Source organism: Pelodiscus sinensis, chromosome 1, assembly GCF_049634645.1.
Source record: "Pelodiscus sinensis isolate JC-2024 chromosome 1, ASM4963464v1, whole genome shotgun sequence".
NCBI lineage: Eukaryota > Metazoa > Chordata > Testudines > Trionychidae > Pelodiscus > Pelodiscus sinensis.
This window is the reverse complement of record NC_134711.1, coordinates 96,661,875-96,686,379: the sequence shown is the minus strand read 5'-3', so window position 1 is coordinate 96,686,379 and position 24,505 is coordinate 96,661,875. Positions and strand designations below refer to the sequence as shown.

The window sequence follows — 24,505 nt, the reverse complement described above, 5'->3', positions numbered from 1 at the left end:
CACCCACCTGCCTCTTCTCATCCCTGTGCTGTGGCTCTGCTTCCTCCAGAGAGGGTCTAGTTAACTTAGAAGTGAAAAATCCTGCCAGACCTATAGGCAGAACATTGAACCTGTGAAAGAGACATTCAGGTAGCCAGGAAGTCATTTAACAGGCATTTGCCAACCCCAGGTACAGACTATCAGCTTCTGAATTTTCTTCCACTATTTGGTCTGAGGAAGTAGGTCTGGCCCACGAAAGCTAATAAACCATCTTGTTAGTCTTTAAAGTGCTACACAGTCCTGTTTTTTGATTCAGCTACACCAGACTAACACGGCTACATTTCTATCACTGAATTTACGGTGTTAGTCTACAGGACCTTGGTTTGCAATTTGTATGAAAAATATTTCAATAGTGTGTTGCTGAAAATTATAAAATCTTCTCTCTAAAAAATCATTGTCCCTCCTCCCCCAGGTTGCCATTGGGCATAGGGACATGAATTTAATAGTACTGTGTAGGACCCCATACATTATAAGGGCAGCCCAGGCTCACCAAAGCAGCTTACTCCTTGCTGTATGTCCAGCCAATTAAGGAAGCAGAGTGAGGGCTTTTCCTATGCTCTGCTTCCTCCACCTTCTCCCCAGGGGCTTGCTTACAGTGGGAAGTGTTAGACCATGGGCTCCCAAACTGGGGAGGGTGCCCCCCTGGGGGGGCATGAAGAAATTCAAGGAGGGGGCGCCAGGCAACCCAACCCCCTCCTCCGTCAATCCCCACCCAAGAAAGAGCCCAGTCCATCTGCTGCTTGGCCACTGGGGCAGACTTCAAAACGGCTGCCTTAAAAGGGCAATGCCTGTTCTGCTCTCAAAAGGGCAATGCTCCTCTCTGCTCTGTTTTTTTTTCTCAACAAGTTTTGCTGCTATTTGGGGGTGGGGGAGAAGGGGCGTGAGGGCTTCTCTAAAATAAAAAAGGGGGCATGATGCCAAAAAGTTTGGGACCCACTGTGTTAGACTGATAAGAGTTCGCCCCACTGCATCTAAAATTCTATACAAGCAGGTATGAGTGGGAAATAAGAGAAGCCTTGCTCCCCATTGTTCCGCTGGGTGGCTGAATAAAAGCTGTGACAATCTACCCCTTTGTAATTAAATCTAAATAAAATCAATACTTAGCCATTTGTAAGGCAAGGAAACCCTTAAATGCACCCGCACTGGATCTGTTGCTTCAGCTCACACCACAACTTCCCAATCTGCAGAGCCTAATCCAAGACAGTGTTACAAAGAATGGCCATGCTGCTCAAGTGGAGAATATCCTTGTATTGATTTGCTCTCCATTCCTCCTGTACTTTTCCCTAGTTTGCAACTCTGCACTTTGCCTCTTGTCTCTACCCTAGCATCCACTCCAGTGGGGGAGGGAGGCAAAATTCCTCCCTCCGGCTATTTATAATTAAGTACAAATGGAAGTGCACAGCATATTTAAATCACCCTGTGACGCAGTAGGTATAAAGCATCTCTTGAGTTAGGGGATAATTTTTTATAGCTAAATTGCCGAGCAATTCCTTGAGATGCTCAGAAACTTGATTCCTTGCCTTCCAATAGCTTCTTCTTGTAAATAAATGGGAGATGGTCCTGTTCTATTGATGCATTTGAATGGGCCGTCTCAGTTTGTTCTCTCTATTTTTGAAAAACTATATATTTGAAAGAAGATCCCCTGTCTGTAGAAACTTCTTCAGATGTAGTCAGCAAGGCATTTGCGTGTTGGTTGTTACCAACTTTATAAAAGTACCTTTTAGTAGAAAATACATTTTGTGCTTGTTTGATGTTATAAATAAATGGTGGTTGCAGTTGAAGCAAGTACGTTTTCATAACTAAAGCAGCGTGCCCTGGAGATTTGCTGGTATCAACAATACTCATCCACTGGGTGTTTAAAAGATTCTCTGTGTGTTTCTAAATCAATTTCATGCATGGCCTTTTTTCCTCATGAGGGTCAAAGCCTAGCTTACCGCTCAGCACTGTGAACACCATAAACGTATTTTACTTCCGGGCAGAGACAGCTGAAGTTTAAAGCAAACAGTGACTTTCAAATGATGGACCAAGATCCTGCTCCCACTGAAATCTTTGAAAAAAACTCACTGATTTCAACAGGAGCAGGATAGAGACTAAGCACAGTTATGGGTTCAACTGCCTCTTTTATGTCTTAGAGAGAGAGAGAGAGAGAGAGAGAGAGCCCTGTTGTAGTTAGCTTAACAAATTGGCAATGTATTATTGTCTGTTTTTTTGGCTGTTTTCTTCTTGTTTTCTTCTCCCCCCCCCCCATTTGTTTTAAAATGGAATTAAAGTCTTGATTTGGAGTCTTTTTCTTTGTTAGTGTATCAGGAGTTCGATCATCTTTTGGAGGAGCAATCACCCATTGAATCATACATTGAGTGGCTGGATTCCATGGTGGACAGATGTGTTGTGAAGGTTGGTAAATAGGACTTAGGCCCCACATCACTTAATGTGCAGTATAACCATGTTCAATACTTGTTTTTAGAAAGCAGGAGGCATTTAGTAGACACAGACTCAAATCTGGATCCCAATTTCAGACTCCAAAATCAGGGTGTTCAGGCTCAAGGCTTTCATTCCGGCCAAAATAAGTGCCATTTGCAAAATTAGGAGCTGGATCAGAGTTCGGATTTCCAGCAATCCCAACATTCAAGAGTGTATGTGTCTCATGCGTTGCTTCAGACTCCTCTCTAGTTTGTAATTAATAATATAGCATTCCAGGTGGAGATAATAAATTAACATGCCCTTTTAAGAGTTTAATCAAAGTAATATTTAGTCCAGCTGATTCATTTTAGCAACTCAAGGTTAACAACAAGCTTATCAATCGCCTCGGGATAAAGCTGTTTAACTTTTAGGAATTCCTCTGAAATGCTAGTAATTGAGCTCAGACCTAAATTTTAGTATGACTTGAGTGGATACTTACTGAATGAATGCATGAGCACTCTCAGCCAGTCGGGCATCAATACATTTGTATACAGTATACGTAACTATATAAATTACTATATACTCTGAGCTTCTGTCTGTGAAGGATAATACATTTTGTATTGGCATGTTTTGTTGGAAAATTGCAACTCTTTGCTTCTAGTGTTTCCTATTAGGGCATGTCTACACTCGAAAATTATTTTGAAAAAACTTATTTTGAAATAATAACACCCAAAATAACTATTTTGAAATAGTGTGTCCACGCTACAGGGAAAATTAGTCTGAGGCAGGCTCAAAATTAGTCTGAGGCAGGCTCCCTTAATGTGGATGTGCTACCTTGATTTAGAGTCTCAGGAAGCACTGGGGAGTAATTACTTTGAATGACTCTCAGAAATAGTTATTTCAAAATAGCAGCAGTTGAGCGTCCACACTAACGCTATTTATTATAAATTTTGGTTCCTGAGCAAAAGAATTGCAATAAAAGGAACTGAATTAAGGTGAAGATTGACTCCTGTTGGTCAGTCTGATAAATGCCCTCCTTATTTGTAATCCAAATTTTACCCTTCACCAAGCATAAACATTTTACGTTTTAGGGGTTATATTTTTATTGTAGGTTTCTTCTTCCTGAAAACTAATGTATATAGAATTATCAAAACTGGGTGGCTTGACAGGTGTCTGTTTACATTTTTATCCTAATTTTCTAACAGTGGGATGTAGTTTTAGTAAAGAAAATAGGTGGACACAGGCAGTGTTGGACTGGGCCAGACAATAGAGATGAAAATGAATGTTTTATTATCTATGTGAAATATATGTATTTTCTTGTAGGTAGCTGCCAAGAGACAAGGCTCTTTGAAGAAAGTAGCCCAACAGTTCCTCTTGATGTGGTCCTGTTTTGGTACAAGAGTGATTCGGGACATGACTTTGCACAGTGCACCCAGCTTTGGTACTTTGATTTTCTTGTACTGATTGGTTAGCACAGTAAAAAATGCTAAATGAAGGCCTGTCACACATTTGGAGTGATGATTCCCTCTTATTTTCACATGCTCATAACTCTAAAAAAAGTCTCTTTTGGGGGTTGAAATTTCAAATGTTCAGATTCTTTTGAACAAATTCCCTTTAGTTGTTTTTGATGTAACGGTGGAAGAATATAATTATCTCATTAAAAAAAATTGCCCTGTTTCTTTTTACATAGAACTCAAAAACAACTGTGCTTTGAAACCTGGTCTGTAAACAGTCTCTACTGAGGAGAATTTAGATGTACAAATTGAATTAGTCAACAATAGGAATGACTGAAAATAGGCTACTGTGCTTTTGAGTTTTCATGAGTGCACACTTGTCAATATACATTATTAGTAGATTAATAATAATGAGAACTGAAATAGAGCACTACTGAGCCACTAGCATGTTTTCTTCCAGCCGCATTTTATTGTATTTTATTCTTTCAGGAAGTGCTTGGTACAGGGGTGATAGGTATACACCCCGCCTTGGAAAAAAAAAAGAATATAGATTTACAGATAGAAAGCTTCCGATCTTAGTCCATGAATTAGTAAGCTGAGGAGAGCAGATATTGGAGGCTGGCAAGAGCACTATGGAGTCCTTTATGGGGCACTTGGACGGTGTCCATGAACTCAGAACTACTAACCCCATCCAATCACAGATTTTGTGTCAGGCCACCCAAAATCCTGGAATTGGCTTAAAAATAAAGCTTTATTTTAAAAATGCATTTTGGTTCTTTTGTATATCTTTTGTTTTTTTAGTATCTAGGGTGTATAAGGATCACATTTTTAAGCTTTACTCCATGACCATAAAGGCTAGAACCTTAATTTTTTAAAAATGCAAGTTGAGATTCTCACGTATCACAAATCACCTGGAACGGAGGCTATTATTAAAACACCAAGTACTACACAACTCTTGATAAAATCTCAAGAGCTGCCCTCATTGTTTTCTGAGAACCGTCAGTATCTAGACAGGGAAAGAAGAGTTTCTTATGCAGTTTCAGGTCTCAGTTCATCTAGAAAAATGTCAAGAAACAAAGAACAGACATGAAGGAAGCAGTACTGGTTGAACCTCTCTAATCTGGCATTCACTGGTCTGGCAACATCTGTAGTCCAACATGAGTTTAGTTAGCTGGATGTCCATTTATCATTGGTATGGCAAAGTTTTCTGCATTTCCATAAAGTTTGCTTACAGGCACCAGTCCAGGCTTTCAGTGTTCTGTGCTGTTATTTAGCTCTAATTTATTCCTAAAATGTCTTCTAACAGCCAGTAAGCAGTGGAAGTGTTGGTAATGCTGCTAGACAATATTGACCTCCCCTGGTTCAGCAAATTCTCTGGTTCAGCACTGGTCAAGTCCCGAGGGTGCCAAACTAGAGAGGTTCAACCTATATTGGGAAATCATTGACTTTTCTACGCTAGCCTCTGTAGAGACAGATTTTTAAAAAATTTATGAGGACTCGGACAGCATGAGAAGTAGGTATGTCCACATTCTATCACTGAGCAGATGCAGCACTGTGTGGAACCAATCTCTTTTCAAAAATGAAAAATTTCACAAAGACATTTTTGTAAAATTCTAAATCACAAATTCATAGTGATTTTTAACCAAGATATCTTTAAAATTTTTCATTGACCAAAGCCCTGTTCTTTGATAAACAAATATGTGCATAAACATCTAGATAAAGCTTTTGATAAAAGTTGCAAATAACTGGTTTGCACAAAATAGGAAAATGGGTCTGCATCAACCATTACAAAACAGAAACTTCGAAATTTGAAGTAATTTTTTATATGTTTTCAACTGGCTACATTATGTATATTATACAACAGTGCTGGGTGAATGTTTCAGATTGCTTTGCAAAGAGTTACTCAAATGAGAATGTAACTTGCTCTTTATTGGCTTTCCACCATTAGTACTTTTTGAGATATATTTATTTGGGTTTACATGATACATAGCCTATCAAAGGCTTTAAGCACCTTTGGAAGGAGAGAATATAGTCAGACTGGAATAAAAGTAAACCCACTAGCTACCCCAACATGAGAGAAAATAGCCAGCTGAAAAGAAATCAACTCCACCCACAGATCCCAAACCACAAATACAAGCCATCAGTATACTCATTGCCCCGCAAAACCTGGGAAAAGAGATGGCTTCTTATTGTTCTCTGAATGTCAATACATTTGTCTATTTCAAACCTATGGATAATGGAAGGGAGAATTCCAAAACTGAGGGCCCCGCCAAAGAATGTCCTGCTAAGGGGCCCTTTCTTAAAAGCCAAGAGGTACCAGCTCACCTCTTTCAAAAATGGCAGCTGGGAACAGAGAAGCTCACTCTCCCATAGGCAGGTCCTTTGGTCACAGCCTAGGATCTAGCCCAAATTTGTTTACTGAATTTTTTACCAAACTTCTAAGACAAATATCTTTCCCAGAATGGGATGCTAAATGTGTCATTACAGGATGATTGATTTATTTAGGGGAAATTAGAGGAGGAGGTTGAAAGTTGAGTTTATACAGAGAAGCTCGTTTCTACCTTAACGAGTGTCTACAGCCGCTCCATAAATATGCAGTTCTTTGGTCATATACACTGTACAAGTGGAGTGTAGGAGAAGCAGTCTGAAAGGCCCCATGTCATTATGCAATGCAATGCTATCTCCTAATTAGGTTTTCAAAGCAACTGTGCACACACTCTTCTTCAGTTGTGACAGTTCTAGTCTTTGTATTCCATTCTCTCTGTGCACACATGCGTAACTTCCATTGACATTCAGGGGAGCTGCGCACACCCAGTGTGGGGAGAACAGATGCTTTGTGGCCTTGCGGGCAAGACCAAAACCAAAAATATTGGGCACTATTATAAACAGAACACATGTGTAGTGATGGGCAGATCTTCCAATGGTGAATATAAAGGGTTTGATTCTCCACTTGTGTGATCATTAACACCTGTGCAAATCAAAACTGTAGGCTTTGCATGCATCTTACAGAAATTAAAATGACTAATAAGGTGCAACATAGTATAGAGCCTTACCCGAGCTCTGTAGCTATTTTATAATTTTTTTTAACTGGAAGTTTTGTAAAAACTGCAAATGGAATAAGATGGATATTTTCAAAATGTTTAACATTCGTTGCAATGTTAGTAGACTCATATTCTGTGTAGAAGTGTTATAAACACAATGGGCCTGACTGACCATTGTGCTAGTCCAGTTTAATACTGGTGTAACTGCACTAGAGTTGACCAGCAAAAAACTGGAACATTATATCCTAGAACAAGCCAGGTTCTCCTCTCACACAAGTTGTCCTCTGTTGACTTCAATGGAGTCATTACTGATCTGGCCCAGAAGTGAATTAGGCCTAATGAAGGTCATCAAGCCTCACAATTTTAATCACAAGACTCAGGATATCCGGTGTTCTTTGTTCAAGTCCTTGCTGCTAGAATACAATTATGGACTTGAAGGAAGTGACAATTTCATCTTTCATTAAAAAATAAAAGAAAGTTTCTAACCCTCAAGGTCGGAGAAAAAACCTTGAAAGTAGGAATGCTAAATGCCCACATGCTAGAAGATAAACACTAAGAACTCAAGATTTTTTTTAAATCTCATATTTTGGGGCCTACCTGTTGATTTTGAACACATGAGACTGGAAATACTGGATACACCATTTAAAAAACCTATCTGTTCCCCTTGGCTCTCTCTGAATTTCTCTATTCTTTTACAATTAACTCTTTCAATATTTTTAATTCTGTAGAATGCTTGAGACAGAATTTATAAAAAAGATACTCTACACACAAGGGGTGTTATATTAAGTTAAGGCAATCATTTTACATTTAAAATGAATTAAGTTAAATGTAAGATATAAACTGAAACCAATTTCAGGATATGCATTTCAGTTATTCATATACAACAGTTTATATTTGATGTTTGCAAAATACTGTATTTAGCAGGAACCTATGAATGGCTCTTTAAAATATAGCTGTAGGTATTGAGGAGGGTTCATCTGTATGTGATAAAATATATATTCATTTAGTTAGAGATAAAAAGTCCCTCGGATAGTGTACCTACAATAATAAATTGTATTTGATTCTTTCCAAAAAGACTACATTGAATGCAGTCAGGGTGTTGTTACAGCTGCATTATCAAGCTAATACACAGTGAACATCAATTGCTATTCACAAAAGACAGAAATTATGTGCAAGTTTCATAAAAACAGAAATATACAGATCTGGGGAAGGTTGGAAGGCTCCTCTTGCTAATTAGTTGTTTTTATACACAGGGTGCATTACCAAAACATTGCCACCAACTGTGTCTTTGATATATGCATGGACAGAGGAAGGGTAGAGGGAGAGAAAAAGGGGAGAGATGAGCTTTTGTCGGCTACGAATTGTTTTGAATTGCCCATGCCATGCACCGTGCTTAAAAGTTTTGCCGAGACTCAGATCTGTATGTCATTTCAGGATATCTGTTAGCCCGCCCACTAACATGGAGTGAACCATTCTGTAGTCAAATTTCCAGATCGTGAAATATTGACAAGGCTAAAATGCATTACACTGTATTTAAGAATGACCACAGCATCAAACAAGTGATTTTTATCATTTTTATTTCAAACACCCTCTCAGATAATGCTTTTTAGTTTTTTTAAACGATGACAGTATAAAGATCTGGCATTTGTTTATTATGTAGAATGATCAAAAAATCAGTGTCTGTTTAAATAGTCATCAATATACCCAAAAAGCATGAGTTTTATCTACGATAAGAACAAATTTATATGGAAAACAATATCTAAAATAAATCAATGCCACCTTTGTTTCTCTCTCTTGCATGGTGCTCATTACAAATGCATGATACTGTAAAAAGAGAGGAACTATATTAAATTAAGCCCACAACAAGTTCCTCGGGTCAGATTCTGATATGTTTAAATTCAGAGGATAATTGCACCTTGGGAACATGCTCAGCTATAATTCAGTACTAAATGTGCCTTACAACCGTTTTGTAATTAGAATATTATAGCATTCATTCAAGGGAGAATAATTTGGCTCATGCTGTTAAATAGCATTTCAGTCACTTTTTTGCGAAGTGGCAGATGAGATAGTCCACGTGTTTTTACACGGCGATCTGGATGTGGATTCAGTCCTCATGTCCTTTGCAGCCCTTGCTCAATCAAAACACTCACTGAATTTAATATATCTGCACTTTGGGATCCAGAATGGGAGATATTCAAGGATTCTATTGAACACAAGTAAAAGCGTTTATTCACAGAGACAGTGTGTGTGTTGGTAGAAAGAAGAGCCTTACGGCGACTTACCATAAGAAAACCTTAGGAAGTCTACAGTGTCATAAAGAAGATGGACATGTAACCCTGCTCAGTACTCAGAGGGGTAACAGTGTTCGTCAGTAACTTTAAAAAAAGAGTAGTCCTGTGGCACCCTAGCCCTAGTCTACACTAGGAAGTTATTTTGAAATAACGGGCTGGTTATTTCTAATAATAACTCCTGCTTTTCTCAGGGAATAAGCTTATTTCAAAATAGTTAATTTGGAAGTTATTATTTGAAATAATTTCCTAGTGGAGGCATGCCCTTAGAGACTGACAAAAATATATAGCATTGTGAGCTTTTGTGGGTAAAACCCACTTCATCCAATGATGAGGCAGCATTATCAAACCCAAGCTATTAAAAACTCTACGCTAGATTATTTATATCCTGTTAAAATGCATTATTTCCAGAAATCCAGTTTATATTGATTTTACATGTGCTGTAAAAATTTGAAAGCAGAGACTTTTAAAAATGTAGTTGGTGACCACTAACATATTTAAATTACCAATACTTTTAAGAGACAGTAATGTGTTTTTAACATACTTTTAAGACAGAGTATGCATATGATCAGCTTTACTAGAGTTGTATAGAGTAATTCCCTGAATGCCACGGAGAGCATATTACACATGGCTGCTGATACACTCTTTCCAAATACACATTATATCTAAATAGATATACTCTGTGTAGGCAGGGATTCTTGTGTGTGTCTACACAGCCTATGTATATTTTATTTTATACATTTTACAAAAAAGTATTCTATTAGACTACACATTTAGCCTAAATAAGAATGAAAATATTGCATATGTACAATGTGATGGAATACAATTGTTGGAACCTCAACTTGCATTTTTCCCATTTTGTGATTTTAACCATGAGCCCTCAACATTGCCTTGACAGAGTGTTTTGCATATAATGGCTGGCCCTGCAGCTGATGGCCGCAGAGATGCCCAAATGCTCAGAACTCAGTATTTGCTCAGTACGTGTACTGAGAGGTCTCTGCACTGGGCTGAGAAGTATGCAGTGTTCAGCACTGCATGAGATCTCTAGTCTCTCAGTTAAGTTTTGATGATTAAAGGGAAAAGGAAATATGAGAGGGGATAGGTATCAGATGTGGTCAGGGCAGGGCTACTTCAGCACAATCCAGTGAATACAAAAGCTGGGCAGAGGCCTTTTAATGATTTTCTCTATCGCTCTGACAGTGGGGAAGCATGTTTGGGAAGTAGGAGAAATTTCATCTGTCAAATTATTCAAAGATAAACTAGATAAAACCCTCCAAGAAGTCAATCCTACATTAGCAGGTGAATGGGCATTTTTACCTAAGGAGTCTTTTAATCTTCCAATGATATTGTTCTGACATATGCCTTCCCGGAAGTCTTAGGTAGTTTGGAGTTGTTGTACAAGAACATACCATTGATCTGTCCCATTCAATATTCTACATTTGTCAGAAATGTGATGCTTCAGAGAAAGGCGGAAGAGAACAGTAATGTCTTGCTTAAGGGTATGTCTACACTAGCTCGTTAGTTCGAGCTAGGTAGACAAATGAGGGCAACCGGAGTTGCAAATAAAGCCCAGGATTTAAATATCCTGGGCTTCATTTGCATCTTCCTGGGCGTCGCCATTTTTAAATCACCCTTAATCCAAACTCCGTGCCCGCGGCTACACGCGGCACGGAGTAGGTAGTTCGAATTATGATCTCTAATTCAAACTACGGGTACTCCTCGTTCCACAATCCTAATTCGAACTACCTACTCTGTGCCGTGTGTAGCCACAGGCATGGAATTCGGAGTAAGGGGGATTTAAAAATCACGGCACCCGGGAAGATGCAAATGAAGCCTGGGATATTTAAATCCCGGGCTTCATTTGCAACTCTGGTTGCCCTCATTTGCCTACCTAGCTCGAACTAACAAGCTAGTGTAGACATACCCTAACATTGTAGTTATGTTCCTGAAAAATGCTACCTTCAGCAAGAGCAGTGTTAAGTGAATCCAGTTTCCTCACAAGAACTAATGTAAATGGGGTGGGGTTAGGTTCCCACAGGAACTTGTTTCACCAGACAAAACTTATATACAGTGCATGTTTTAAATAATTTTAAACAATTTAATAATGTACTCACCAATGATGATTGTGAACTTTGTCGGGTGGTTAAGGCTTGAGGGTTTGTCCTGATCTGCTCACCCTGGGAAGCAGAGTACAGGAGTGGGGGCTTGCTCCATTCCACCCACCCAGTGCTCTTGTTCAGATGAGAGATTAGGGGCTTTCCTGCTCCCCAGCTGGAATGCCTGGCAAGTGGAATGAAGTAAGCCCCTGCTTGCCGGCTGGAATCCTAGGACGGCAGAATGGGGTGAGCCAAACAACCTCATAATGGAACATTGCGTGACTTTAAATGAGTATGTTCTCTAAGGCTGCATCTATACTACGATCCTTTTCTGCAAGACAAAATGCAAATGGAGTGCTCATTTACATATTTCACGCTCTCATTTGCATTGCCTCCTCGGGTCCCTTTTGCTCAAGAGGTTTTTGTGCAAAAAAGTGCTGTGTAGATGGCATTTTTTTTTATGCACAAGAACCCCCTTTTGCGCAAGAGCCATTTTTCCTCATTTTTTTACGTAATATAGACATAGCCTAAGAGATTAGCAACCTAATAATGAAACAGCATTAACCAGGATGACTTGAAGTGACAAGTTCCTGTTCGTTATGAAATTCCTGACTAGTTGTACGATGTTAGAGTGTGAGAGAAAAATAATTATTCCCAGCTCTCAACTAGGTGATCTGTTTACATCCTAAAATGTGCTCATTCTTAACCATGGTAATTTTTAACCTAATTAGTCTAACTAGGAACATAATTTACCAACAGTCATATAATTATGAAAAATGGGAAAGTGCCTTATTTATAAAGTCTTCAGACTATACCTGCCCTAACTGACCCAGTGCTCCCCATTAAAGCAATGTAGCTTAAGGTGTTTGTGCATCCCATTGCAGATGAATAATGGACTTTGATTCTTGACAATACTAATGACATTACCATAGAGTTGGGAAGAAAATGTTCTGGCTTTCAAGGTCCTTAATATATAGGAGCAGTGTCCAGTCAGCTGACAAGTGCTAATGAAAAGATAATCAGATGCTTGTTGGGAAGATGCTGGGGTCCAGGTCCTCTAGTTTCTGAATTTCACTATATCCTTCACTGTATCTTTCTAGTATAATGCTGCCATGGACAGTCCAGCCAGATTAATTATACTTTATACTAGTGTATTTGACAGGGAATAGATTTATTGTTTTGATTCATTTCCTGCTTTCCTAGACCACCCCGTCTGGTTTAGTAAATGCTTGTTTGGCTATAGGAGAGGCAGCTTGGTATGAACGGCTTCTTGCTCAAGATTTATAATTGCTACAAAATGATACTTATTTGTCAGGACACTTTTCTCAGGACTGGACCCCAGAGACATAAATTTAACTTCTGAGAAATGATCCAGGAATTCACACCATCTGTATAAATCCAGGTACGAATATACTCTGGCAATCAGAACTCCAACACAAAAATAACCTCACTTCTTAACTTGCCTTTAACATTGACAGACAACTCACTTTCAGTAAGAGACATGCTTCGGATCAGGACTATACAGGAGCCAGTGGTATTTGGTGTCTTTTTCTGTAATTCTGTAATCATTTGCATAAGTGTATTGAGACTATTAATTGCTTTCATGTTTGTTTACATTCTTTCATCCCCCAGGTTCTTTTCACCTTATTCATCTGATGTTTGATGACTATGTATTATACCTGTTAGAATCACTGCATTGTCAGGAGAGAGCTAATGAGTTAATGAGGGCAATGAAAGGAGAAGGAAGCACAGGTGAGTTTGTTTTCTTAGCAGTACCTTACATGTATGTTAATTTTATTGTCTGTGATTCACCCATTTCTGTACATGAGCATTTCCTGATCCTCATACATCCTAATGAAGCCTATCCAAAAGGAACATGTCATTTTCAGCTCTGTTGTTGTCAGACAAGTCAATTATGAGCATCTCTGATTAGTGAATGTCCTCAAGTTACTTCTGAATTAGACTATAAGTAGAATCTCTCGAGTCCGGTACTGTCTGGTCCAACAACATCCATAGTCCGGCATGATTTTAGTTAGCTGAATGTCTGCTTATCATGGGTGTGGCCAAATTTCTTGCATTTCCATGAAGTTTGTTACAGGCACCAGTCCTGGCTCTCAGTGTCCTGTGCTATTATTTAGCTCTAATTTGCCCCAAATGTCTTCTAAGAGTCTAGAAAGCAATGGAAGTGTTGGCAATGCTGCTAGGCAATAGTGACTTCCCCTGGTTCGGCAAATTCTCTGGTTCAGCATCGGTCAGATCCCAAGCGTCCCAGACTTGAGAGGTTCAACCTGTACCTGCTTGTTGCTGTAACTATGGAGTTTTGTTATGAAAATCTGAAAATGTCAACTCCTAAACCTGCATCTGAGATTTCAGCAAGGGAGTTTTGTACTGAATGATCACATCAACTGACCTATAAAAAAGAGGTGTTTAAGTCTCGGCTTGACAAAGCCCTGGCTGGGTTGATTTAGTTGGGATTGGTCCTGCCTAGAGCAGGGGGCTGGACTTGATGACCTTCTGAGGTCTCTTCCAGTTCTATGATTCTATGATTCTATAAAACCACGCTCATTTAAGTGACTCTGGTCACTTTGGATGTTCAACTTCCAAAGGGGAAAAAATCTATATCATCCATGGAAAATACAGAGGCCAGACACTCAGTTCTGTATGCTCAGGTATTTCAGTACTGCCCCAGTACTGTGGAGACCACCAGTAACCTCCCAGTTCAGGTTGCAGGTGATGAGACAGAGTCTTCAGTGGGCATAGAGTCAGTGGGGCCAGTTCCATCCCTGGCAGTTCCAGTTAATTAAAATGGGAGTTGTGTGGCTAAGTATTTTAGCTGGTTTTTTAAAAGTTCGCTCTCCTCCCTCCCCTCCCCCCCCCCATTTTAGCATTGACTAAATTTGACAACAAAGGTTTAGGATAGCAAGGATGGCCCAGTGGTCAAAGTGCTAGCCTGTAACTGGGAGACCCAGGTTTAAATGTATGCTCCATCACAGACTTTCTGGGTAAATCATTTATCCTCCCTGTGCCTTAGTTCCCCATCTGTCACAGGGGCATCCGAGTACCTCACAGAGATATTGTGAGGATGAACATATTAATGAGCTAGAGATGCTGCATCAGTGAGGCCATGAAAATATCTAAAATCAGGACAGATTTATGCAATTCCTTCACACACTCGAGGTTATATCTAAAATTTACTTTTCTGAGTGATCTATTTCACAGGGTTCCCCAAGCCATATTTAACCACATTTTTTATTACCTTTTTCCTTATCTTCAGCAGAAATACGAGAAGAAATTATATTGACAGAACCTGCTCCTCCAACACCCTCCCCAGTGCCATTCTCTCCAGCTAAATCTGCCACCTCAGTGGAAATGCCATCTGCACCCTCCCCTGTGAGCAATCAGTCCCCAGAGTATGCTAGCATAGCAACTACAACAGGTAGGTAGGCTAAGGATGGCTGCTTCTTGCATTCTTTTTTCCAAAAAAACTGTTGTCAAAAAACCAAAAGCCTGCAATAAAAAATGTGAGCAATGTGTCGCTTAAGAGCCGCTGAAGTTTGGACTAAGGATGTTAAATATCGGCTAATTGAATAGTCAAGTAACCTCATTAATTCTTATTGGTTAGTCGAGTATTCTATAGCCCTTGGGGACGGAGCTAGCAGCCAGTGCACTACAGCCTCACTCCTGAGAAGCCCCCTGCTACTCCATACTGCTTCCACTGTATCAGAGGCAGCAGCGTGGGGTGCCAGGTGGGAGATGGTCCATGAGGGGAGCCAGTTTAAAAAACAGCTTCCCTCGTGGACTGGCTGTCTGTTGCCCCATGCTGCTGCCTGTGATACAGAGGCAGCATCTCGGTGCAGCAGAAGCTCCCGGACACAGCACGAGCTGGAACTGAGCCGGGCTGCCTGCCTGCCTGGCTCCTAATACGCTTTAAATGCAGAGCCACAGCAAGGGTAGGTCCCAGACCCATTGTAAGCCAGGACTGAGCTGGCTGCTGGCTAGCCTGCTAAAATATGTACTGGCAAGTGGGGGGGGGGGGGGGAGAGAGAATGCATGTAGTCTATAGCATTAACCTATAAGCTTTTGCTTATTGGTTAATCGACTACACTTTTACATCCCTAGTTTGGACCCAATCTCTGAAGAATTCCTCTCAAAAAGGACTCAGCGTATATTCAGTATTAATCATTCTAAATCCGTATTTTCTTTATATCTTGCCAAACATAGCATGCACTGCAATTGAAAAAGGAACCAGTGAGTATATAGATTTCTGTGCCTCAATATATACATTTGTAAAATCGGATGGAAATATCAGTATAACTCTATGCAGATGTCTGGAGAAGAAAAGGTCCACTATTTTGTTCCATGGTGTTTTCAAAGCTGTCTAAAATTGAATATTTCTAGTAATAGGTTTAAAGAGTCTTTTCTAAATACAGCACTAATGAATGATTTAACACAAGCTTTATCAGAAAAAAACTGGACATACTGTAGTTCAAATGGGCCTGATTTATACGGTTATATAGGCATTAGGCTTTTCAAAAATACCACAACCCACAATTCCTACTGATTTTAATGGAGCCTACTGCTCTGAGGTTTGTTTCGTTTTTTTGTTGTAATGTTTTGTTCAGACCTTTCAACACCTTACAAGGCCAGGTTTAGGAAATGGAGGTCTACAGCTTGTATGCAAGTCCATGCTTGTAATGGACGGTGAAAGTAACTTAAAATCTCTTACAGGTGCTGTGCTATTGCAACCTGCCAGCTCTTTATATAGCTCCCTGCTGGCTTTTGCTGCAGCTCAGCCAGCTCTTACCAGACCAGGGCGCTCCCGCTTACTTTTGCCTAAGCCCAGGAACACATTGTCTATCAAATGGGCATGCAGAAGTCCTAATTAGTAATTTGTGCATGAAGATACTCAGTTTGTGGCTGGAGATTGCAATAACTGCAAATGATTCAGTAGGGCTGAGTAGGCACATGATTGCCTTGTAATTTGGCACACACAACTGGGCCTTTACATGGTGCGTGTTAAATTCCTCCCAGAGGCTCTTTGATATGAAAGACAGATAACACATTCTGGAGGTGGTGTCCAAAGCCAGAAAAATATTTTGTTTTTCCTCATTTGAGTCTACAGAGATACAGGAAAGGAGTCAGGAACTTGAATGACTGTCAAAAGACATTCCAAGTACAGGTGCTGCCCTGGTTACTCAGTGGTGAAATGAATGTCAATTAAGGATAATAAAACTTTCACTTTTGCAGCACTCTCTCATGTAGCAACAAAAGCTTCTAGAAAAATGCCAGAAAATGACAATCCACTATACTGGAGAATCAGACAGTAGTTAAAGGACTAATAAAGATTTCTGCCAAATGGTTTTCATGGCTTTGAAGACATCCCAGGAAACCAGAATTGTATTTGTGTCTGAAAAAGATTTTAAAGCATTTTAAACCTACATAATGTTGTGTAAACTTCAGGTTTTTTAATTGTTTGAGACTTGAGAGTCATAATCTAAAGCAGGAGTCTCAGATGCCATCCCCAGCTGGATCATTGGCCCATGGGAGTTTCAGACCCCTGGTGTAGACACTTGCTATAGCAACACAAGGAATTTTTCCACTGCTATAGTAAATCCACCTTCTCAAGAGGCTGCATCTACACATTTTTCACAGCAACGTTGCTAGGTTGATCTAAGCTTTAGGTGCTGTCTCACCTTTATACCCATCTAATCGAATTCATAATAGGGTTTGTACTAGAACAGTTATGTTAGTTAAAAAAAATCACATCCCTGCCCAAAATAGTCATAATAATAAAACCTCTTAGGCCAGGTTTACACTCATAGGGAACAATGAATCAAGATATGCAACTCCAGCTAAATCTATTATATAGCTGGAATTGATGTAGCGTGTTCCACATTTCCCCACTGTGCCCACATGGGAGGGGTTGCCCTTACTGGGGGGAGGGATAGCTCAGTGGTTTGAGCATTGGCCTGCTAAACCCAGGGTTGTGAGTTCAATCCTTGCAGTGGCCATTTGGGGCAAAAATTCATCAGGGATGATACTTGGTCCTGCTGTGAAGGCAGGGGACTGGACTCAATGACCTTTCAAGGTCCCTTCTAGTTCTAGGAGATAGGTAATCTCCATTAATTTATTTATTTTATCCTCATAGATGCAGGAGTACTGGCAGCCGGGGGGGGGGTGCCCTCTGAGTTCAATTTAGTGAGTCTTAGTTAGACTCACTAAATCAAACTCCAGAATATTTATCGCAGCAGCCTCCATCTTCATCGAGTGAAGACATGGCCTTAGTTTAGATGATACCTAAGTGCTTACACAGCATGGAAGGTAAAAAAAAAAATCAAAGTATTGGAAAATGTAAGTACTCTGGCTCAGTGGATTATGCATATTTATACCAGAGGAGGATCTGAGGAATGAAGTGTACAATTCTTGATGTATTTCCTTTGTTTGCTTGTGTTTTAATTCTGTGTATTTGCTCCAGATATGTGGCTCAAACCAACAATTCTCTTGAGATATATCTAAAAGTTACTGTGTTGCCTTTCTGTAATGTTTCCCCTTAATTTAGGTAAATGCAGCAGAGTGGTGCATTGTATAACTAGAAAACTACTCTGGTTGGTTGCCAGTAGCTTGCAGTTCCCCAATTTAAGGTGTCATTATATTTTGCTGCTTGTGGCATCAGCAATAAAAGTTAACTATTAAACTTGCTTTTTAAACTTTCTGCAAGCACTCACTGTTCAAACACAGAAGCAGCAAATTAAACCACTGAAATTAGATGACACCATAATTAAAGTAAGGTAAATCATGGATAGATTGCTCTGGTGCCAAACATCTGGCATGCCCAGTTAACATTTTATTTAAATTTTTCTGTTAAATTACTGAAAGTGTAAAAGGATAATTAGCTCTAATTCTTTCTAAATTACAAAGACCAGATTAATGATTGCTCAAACTACAACAATATTATGACAATAGAGATTGTTATATGGTTGACTCTGTAGTCCTCTCTTAAAGCCTGTGATTACTCATTTGCTAATGCAATTGGTGTTACAAGAACCTGAACTGGCTTACAGAAATTCTGCATTGTAAATGTCTGCTAATAGATAACTAATCATTTCTCCATCTCCTGATCATCACCACCTTCACTGCCTTCCTCTCAATTACAAGTGAATGTACAATTAGTCCATAGGTGCTGACTTGGTATTACTGCTTAATGGAGGAGATCTTACAAACTCTTAGGCCATGTCTACACTATGCGGAAGATTGATGCTGCCGTGCTCAATATTCCATGGTTCAATTTAGTGAGTCAAGTGAAGACCTGCTAAATTGAACTCAGAGGGCACCCCCATTGGCACCAATACTTCTGCTTATCACGAGGAGTAAGGGAAGCTGATGGGGCATTTGTTCCCATCAGCCTCCCATTGTATGGATAGCGCAGAAACGTGATGTAAGATACGTCGACTCCAGCTACCTAATTAACATAGCTGGACTTGTGTATCTTAATGCGACCTTCTGCTGTAGTGTAGACTAGGTCACAGTGTCGCCAGCTCTTATGATTTTATCATGAGTCTCATGGGATTTGGTATTTTTACTTAAAGCTCCCATTCCTGGATTCATGAGAATGTACAAAAATGTTATTTTTGTTTAAAAATTAAAGTCAGTTTCTATCTCTCATGGTTGCAGAGAAAAGCTTGATGATGCAAATAGTAAGGATACAGCACCAGAAGGAAATGTAAAGACCCTTCCCCCACATTTATTTAAAAAAAAAAAACATTTTTAAGCCAATCTCCTGGTTTTGGACAGACTGAGGGCTTGCCCAGGCCTGCTGACGAGGGACAGGGGAGAGGGTGGGAGGGCAAAGGGGGCAATTGCCCCAGGCCCCAGCGATTCAAAGGGAACCCAGGGCTCCTGGACGCCACTGCTGGTACTGCAGCAGCAGTAGCTGCCAAAGCCTTAGGCCCCTTTACATTGCTGCTGGAGTGCTGCACTGTGCACACTGCATGGCTCTGATGGCGGGGCGGGCCCCCAGGCTGCAATCTGGGTAGCGCTGAGGGCTGGCTGCCCCAGCGCTGCCCCTTTGGCCCAAAGCGCCACCCCTTCTTAGGGCATAGAGCCAGCCTCCCCCCTCCCCCCCACACACACCTTGCCAGAGGTCCCATGGAAGCTTGGGGGGGGGTCTCTACATTTCCTTCTGGTGCTGGATCTACAGACACTCTGCTGCAATGGTGCCAGTTCTTTTGCAGTGAGTTAGCCCTTAGAGAAGACACCACCTATTCTGACGGGAGAGCTTCTCCCCTTGGGGTAGTTGATCTACCTCCCGAGAAGCAGTAACTACGTTGACAGGAGAAGCCCTCTCAGCAGCAAAGCACTGTTTACAATGTGGGTTAGAACGGTATAATTGCATTGCTCAGGGGTATGGATTTTCCAGTCTCCTGAACGATGTAGTTATACTGTTATAAGTCGGTAGCGTAGACCAAGCTTAACTCCTGAAATTTAAACAGTTGGGCTCAACAGTATTATTTACTATCAGGTATAATATTTACTCCTGCGAGACTTACTGACATCTGTGGGCTTGCTACGGAGGGCTTGTCTCCACTATACGGTAGACCGACATTGCAGAAATCAATCCATTGGCAGTTGATTTATTGCATCTGCTCAGACGTGATAAATCAACCTCTGAATGTTCTCCTCTCTACCCCAGAAGTCCACCAGGGTGAGAATAGTGGGCAGAGTCAATGGGAGAGCCTCAGCCACCAACCTTACTGCATGGAAGACAGTGCAGTAAATAGATCTAAGTACCATGACTTTAGCTATGTGAATAGCGTAGCTGAAGAAATTGCAGATCTTAAATCAATGGGGGAGCGTAGTGTAGCCCAGGCCTGTGTTGCCATACACCATTATAATCCAGTGCAAAGTGGCTGTAAAATTCTCCCATTGTGATACGGTTGCATTTTACAGCCGTTTTGCATTCACTTTGCACTGGTATAAATGACTGCACAACAGACAGGGCCATAGTTAATTGGCCTGGCTATATAGGAATATTCACACATGCACACAAACGAGTACAGTGCTACAAATCACACTTCCGTGAGTGAAATTCCTTTGCATTTTTGGCTTTGCTTTATGTGATAGCACAACAAGGCTGTTGTTAGGCTTTTAGCAGAGCTATTTATACATTGTGCTTCCTACAGAGGGCCTCTTGCTGTCATTTTCTCCAAAGTGTAGTCCGTCTTAAAAAGTAAATACGTAAAAAATAAATTGGAATGAAGTAAAAGAATTTTCTAAGTTGATTCAAACCCCAAATGCTGAAAACACAAAGAACAAAGTGGTGTCAAATCAGTGAACCACTTCTGTTTTACATTCAGTTCAGTTCAAGTCTGTTAATCAGCTTACAAAGGCTCATCTTCATGATTCCAGTCTTGCAGCCCATTGAAGTCTCTGACATTGATTGTATAAAAGTGGTGGAACTGGGACTCTGGTGACTGGTGTTTTAAAAAATGAAACAATAACAGTCTCTTCAAAACTCCTCTCTTCCTATCTTTTGACCTACCATAAAGTATGGAAAGGCTCTCAGACTGATGCCTTCCCCTAACGCATCTGCACACGTACCTTGGAGCACTCTCCTTCCTCTCACAGGAAATGGAGACCTCCCTAATCTGAGCCACTCCTCTCTCTCTCTCTCTCTCTCTCTCTCTCTCTTCATGTTCAGGTCATCCTATGAAAACCTCAGTGTTCCCTCCACAAGGGAGAGAAGCGGTGAATAGTCATCATTTCCCATTCCAGCCTCAAATGTCAGAGAGGCTTCCTTGGCAGAAAATCTTTCAATAGTCAGTTGCTCTGCAAATCCAGAAACAAGCCCAACATATGCAAGCTGCTAGTCTACAGACCTCCCAGAGAGAGAATCTTTCCTAGAACAGCAACCCGAGGTGCTGTGGTCTAGCATGGTGAAGAAATGTTGAGGATAGTCCTGGGAGATTGCAGCACCATATTAACAACCCTACCAATCCAATGGCTTAAACCCTCTTTGCTATATTTTTCATTTTTTGGACATGAATTTTGAATGGGTCTTGGGTATAGATTCATTGATTTTGAAGGTAGCAGTGACTACTTGATCATTTGTTCTCACTTGAAAAGGGGAACCTGACAGGGGACACAAAAAACTGTTCCCTATGCTGGACTGACCACAACCTCCTTCAGGTTGGTCTCCAGATAAAAATGAAGGCACTAGAATGGATGCGGTCAAGTCCAGAACCCCACCAAAATCCCATAAAATAGAGACTCTGTGGAGTCACTCTGATCACTCATTAAACTCAGCCATTGATGATCCAGCACTAGAATGTTTGCACTCTCTTCATTACTCCCAGAGATCTCAGTGGTTCTCAGAAAGGAAGACGATTCAAGCGTCAGTGGTGGAGATGAGAAGCAAATACAGACAGGCTGCAGTGCAAGCAATTCTTGTGAACTGCCCTCACGCATGAAAAATGCAAAGAACTCCCACCTCTTCTCCAGCTCGGCAGCCACGATGTCACACCGGCTGGAATGTTTCAGACTACGAATTACCTTGTTTAGTGCAGGGTGTCCCGTTTCAGTCCCAGAACTGAGCACTTCCCACGACAAAGAACTATCTGAAGAAAATGACTTTTTGGAACTGCTTCTCCATTCACCAAGAGCCACACAGTGGCTGACAACACAATAACTTGCCTCCCTGAATTAGGTCATTTCACACTAGAGCATTCTAGAGGGGCTAAAGGAAAAACCAAGTCAGCTCCTGAAACTCTGATCCAATCCCTTGTTAGCTGAAGAAAGAGAGCTGGGAGCTCCTGGTGACCTCTGTTTTGCTATCTGCATTGGTTCCCTGTTCCATACTAGGTCAGAGTCAGGATGTTGGTCTTCATTTTCATGGGATTTGGTCCCTTTTTGTGGCGGTGCCCTCACCCTGTATGATGACTACATCCACAACAGCTATGTTACCCTAGAATTATGGAACCGCCAGCCACAAGGGTGGAAGTCCATGTGAAGAGGACAATGTTTCTCAAGAGCTGAGACATGCTTCTAGAACTCCCACCTGGAAGAAGCCACACTGACTAAAAACATCAGTCCCTGGCGAGCAAAACGTAAACCCCACTGTTTTGCTTTAAACTTCCCAGAATAGAATCATATTAAAAGTAAACAAAGTCTGGCCTCTGCTGACTAGCAGGAAGAGAGAGAGAGGAACATCTTCATGTGTGCACTTGTTATTATTTCTAATAACTTCTACGCCCCCATTCTTCCTCCCATACCAGCCCTGATCATCCTGAGGATTAGGCAGGCCAGCACAATACTCCCCTCTGTTGAAGAAAGAAGTTCAGGATTTGGTCCATGATGTCTATTACATGTTTTATTCTAGTGCTATTTTCCCAGTGCTAAGCCCTTTTCTGTCTTTCATATAGTTGTTTACTAGAAGATTTACCCGGCATTGCTCAGGTCCTTAACTCAATTCATTTTTTGTTTTTCTTCATGTATATCATTGCTCGGTGTGGGGCTGGGAATGAGGGGCTCAGCATACAGGTGGCCCAGGGGAGAGGACAGCCACAGTCCTCTCTCACTGCAGCAACTTGGGGCCAAGTGTGAAGTGCCTGTCCAAGGCCACTGCAGCTCCAGTGGGCACAGCCAGAGGAGGGCACATGTCCCCCGGCTGGGGCAGGTCAGGTTTGTCTGACCCCTGTGCTCCCCAAGCAGAATGAGGAATGCAGCAAACTACGCACTTACCCCTGGAAATGACCACACAAACAGACAAACTCAAACATATAGTATATTTATTTATCTGTAATTTTTGTTACTGTAGTATCTAAGGGTATGTCTAGACTACGTGGCTCCATCTACTAGACATAGGAAAATGAAGCAGTGATTTAAATAATTGCCGCTTCATTTACATCAAAATGGCCACCATGCTGTGCCGATCAGCTGTTTGGTGGCACAGCAGGGCAGTCTGGACGCGTCGCGGTCGACAAGGGAACCCTTTGTCGATCACTCCTGTAAACCTCATTTCACAAGCCACAATGGAGTGGTCAACAAAGGCTTCCGTTGTTGACCGCAGCACCTCCAGACTACCCCGCTGTGTCGCCAAAGAGCTGATCAGCACAGTGCAGCGGCCATTTTGATGTAAATTAAGCAGCGATTATTTAAATCGCCGCTTCATTTTCCTATGTCTAGTAAACTCATCTACATGGCTCTGTCGACGGAGCCATGTAGCCTAGACATGCCCTAAGTTCCCTAGTCATGGACCGGGACTTTACTATGCTAGATGCTTCTACAAACCAAACAAAAAGACAGCTCCTGCTCTCAGAAGTTTATAGGCACAAATTGCAGCATTGCATTGATTTTTCACATCTTGCTATGATTAAAAAATGCATGTGTGTCTGGGTTGTCTCCCAGTATCTGATATTCCAGCTCATCTATTTGTACTTTTGAAGTGTTCCTCAAAAATGAGGGTTTTACTGCTACCACTCAACCCATTTTTATTCACCTCCTTTGTTTGATATTTTTCACTGGCATCACCTTATTAGATTGCTCTCCACTGGCTGTTTCAAAATGGATACTTTCAAAGGACTACAGCTTACATTATGTCCACTTTGTTCTGCAGGGGCTATGCAGTCCTATACATGGTCGCTCACATACACTGTGACAACAGCTGCTGGATCACCTGCTGAAAACCCGCAACAGCTGGCCTGCATGAGAAGTCCTCATGTACCTTCTTCCTCTGTCACACACAGGATACCTGTTTACCCCCACAGAGAGGAACATGGGTAGGTCACTTTCCAGTTTATTTATTTCCATTTTAAAAACTGTTCTGAATGTGCAATAGTATTTTCAAAAGCAGTTGAAATCCAAGGTCTGTTTCCTGATGGAATAGATCGTCACTGAAAATGTGATAATTTATATGGCTATATGGCAGTGGTTCTCAAAGTGTGATCCATGGACCACTAGTGGTCTGCAGCCACCTCCCAGGCGGTCCACGGCTCCTGAACCCCAGAGTCTGCTCCTAAATCTCCCCCTTGGCCAGACACCTGCCCCCACACTGCTCCTCCATCCACAGTTGCTCCTGCACCCTCCTGCCTGGCCACACACTACACCCACCCTTGCTCTTGCTCCCTCCCTCTAGCCAGAAACCCTACTCCTAGCCTGCTTCTGCACCCTACCTGTCACCCAGACCTCACAGC

General features: G+C 41.2%; 1 protein-coding gene across 2 annotated transcripts in view; it reads left to right on the top strand.

Moving 5' to 3' along the window:
- Window positions 1–24,505, top strand: part of RFX4 (regulatory factor X4) — a 150,867-nt gene that overhangs the window by 96,348 nt on the left and 30,014 nt on the right. The window contains exons 12-16 of one of the 2 annotated variants that reach the window (XM_006137987.3): window positions 2,339–2,433; window positions 3,763–3,880; window positions 12,951–13,070; window positions 14,596–14,754; window positions 23,929–24,091. In XM_006137987.3, coding sequence (XP_006138049.1) covers window positions 2,339–2,433; window positions 3,763–3,880; window positions 12,951–13,070; window positions 14,596–14,754; window positions 23,929–24,091 — 655 coding nt within the window. Of the gene's footprint in view, window positions 1–2,338; window positions 2,434–3,762; window positions 3,881–12,950; window positions 13,071–14,592; window positions 14,755–23,928; window positions 24,092–24,505 lie in introns of both variants that reach the window. The other variant, XM_006137986.3, reaches the window with a different exon arrangement.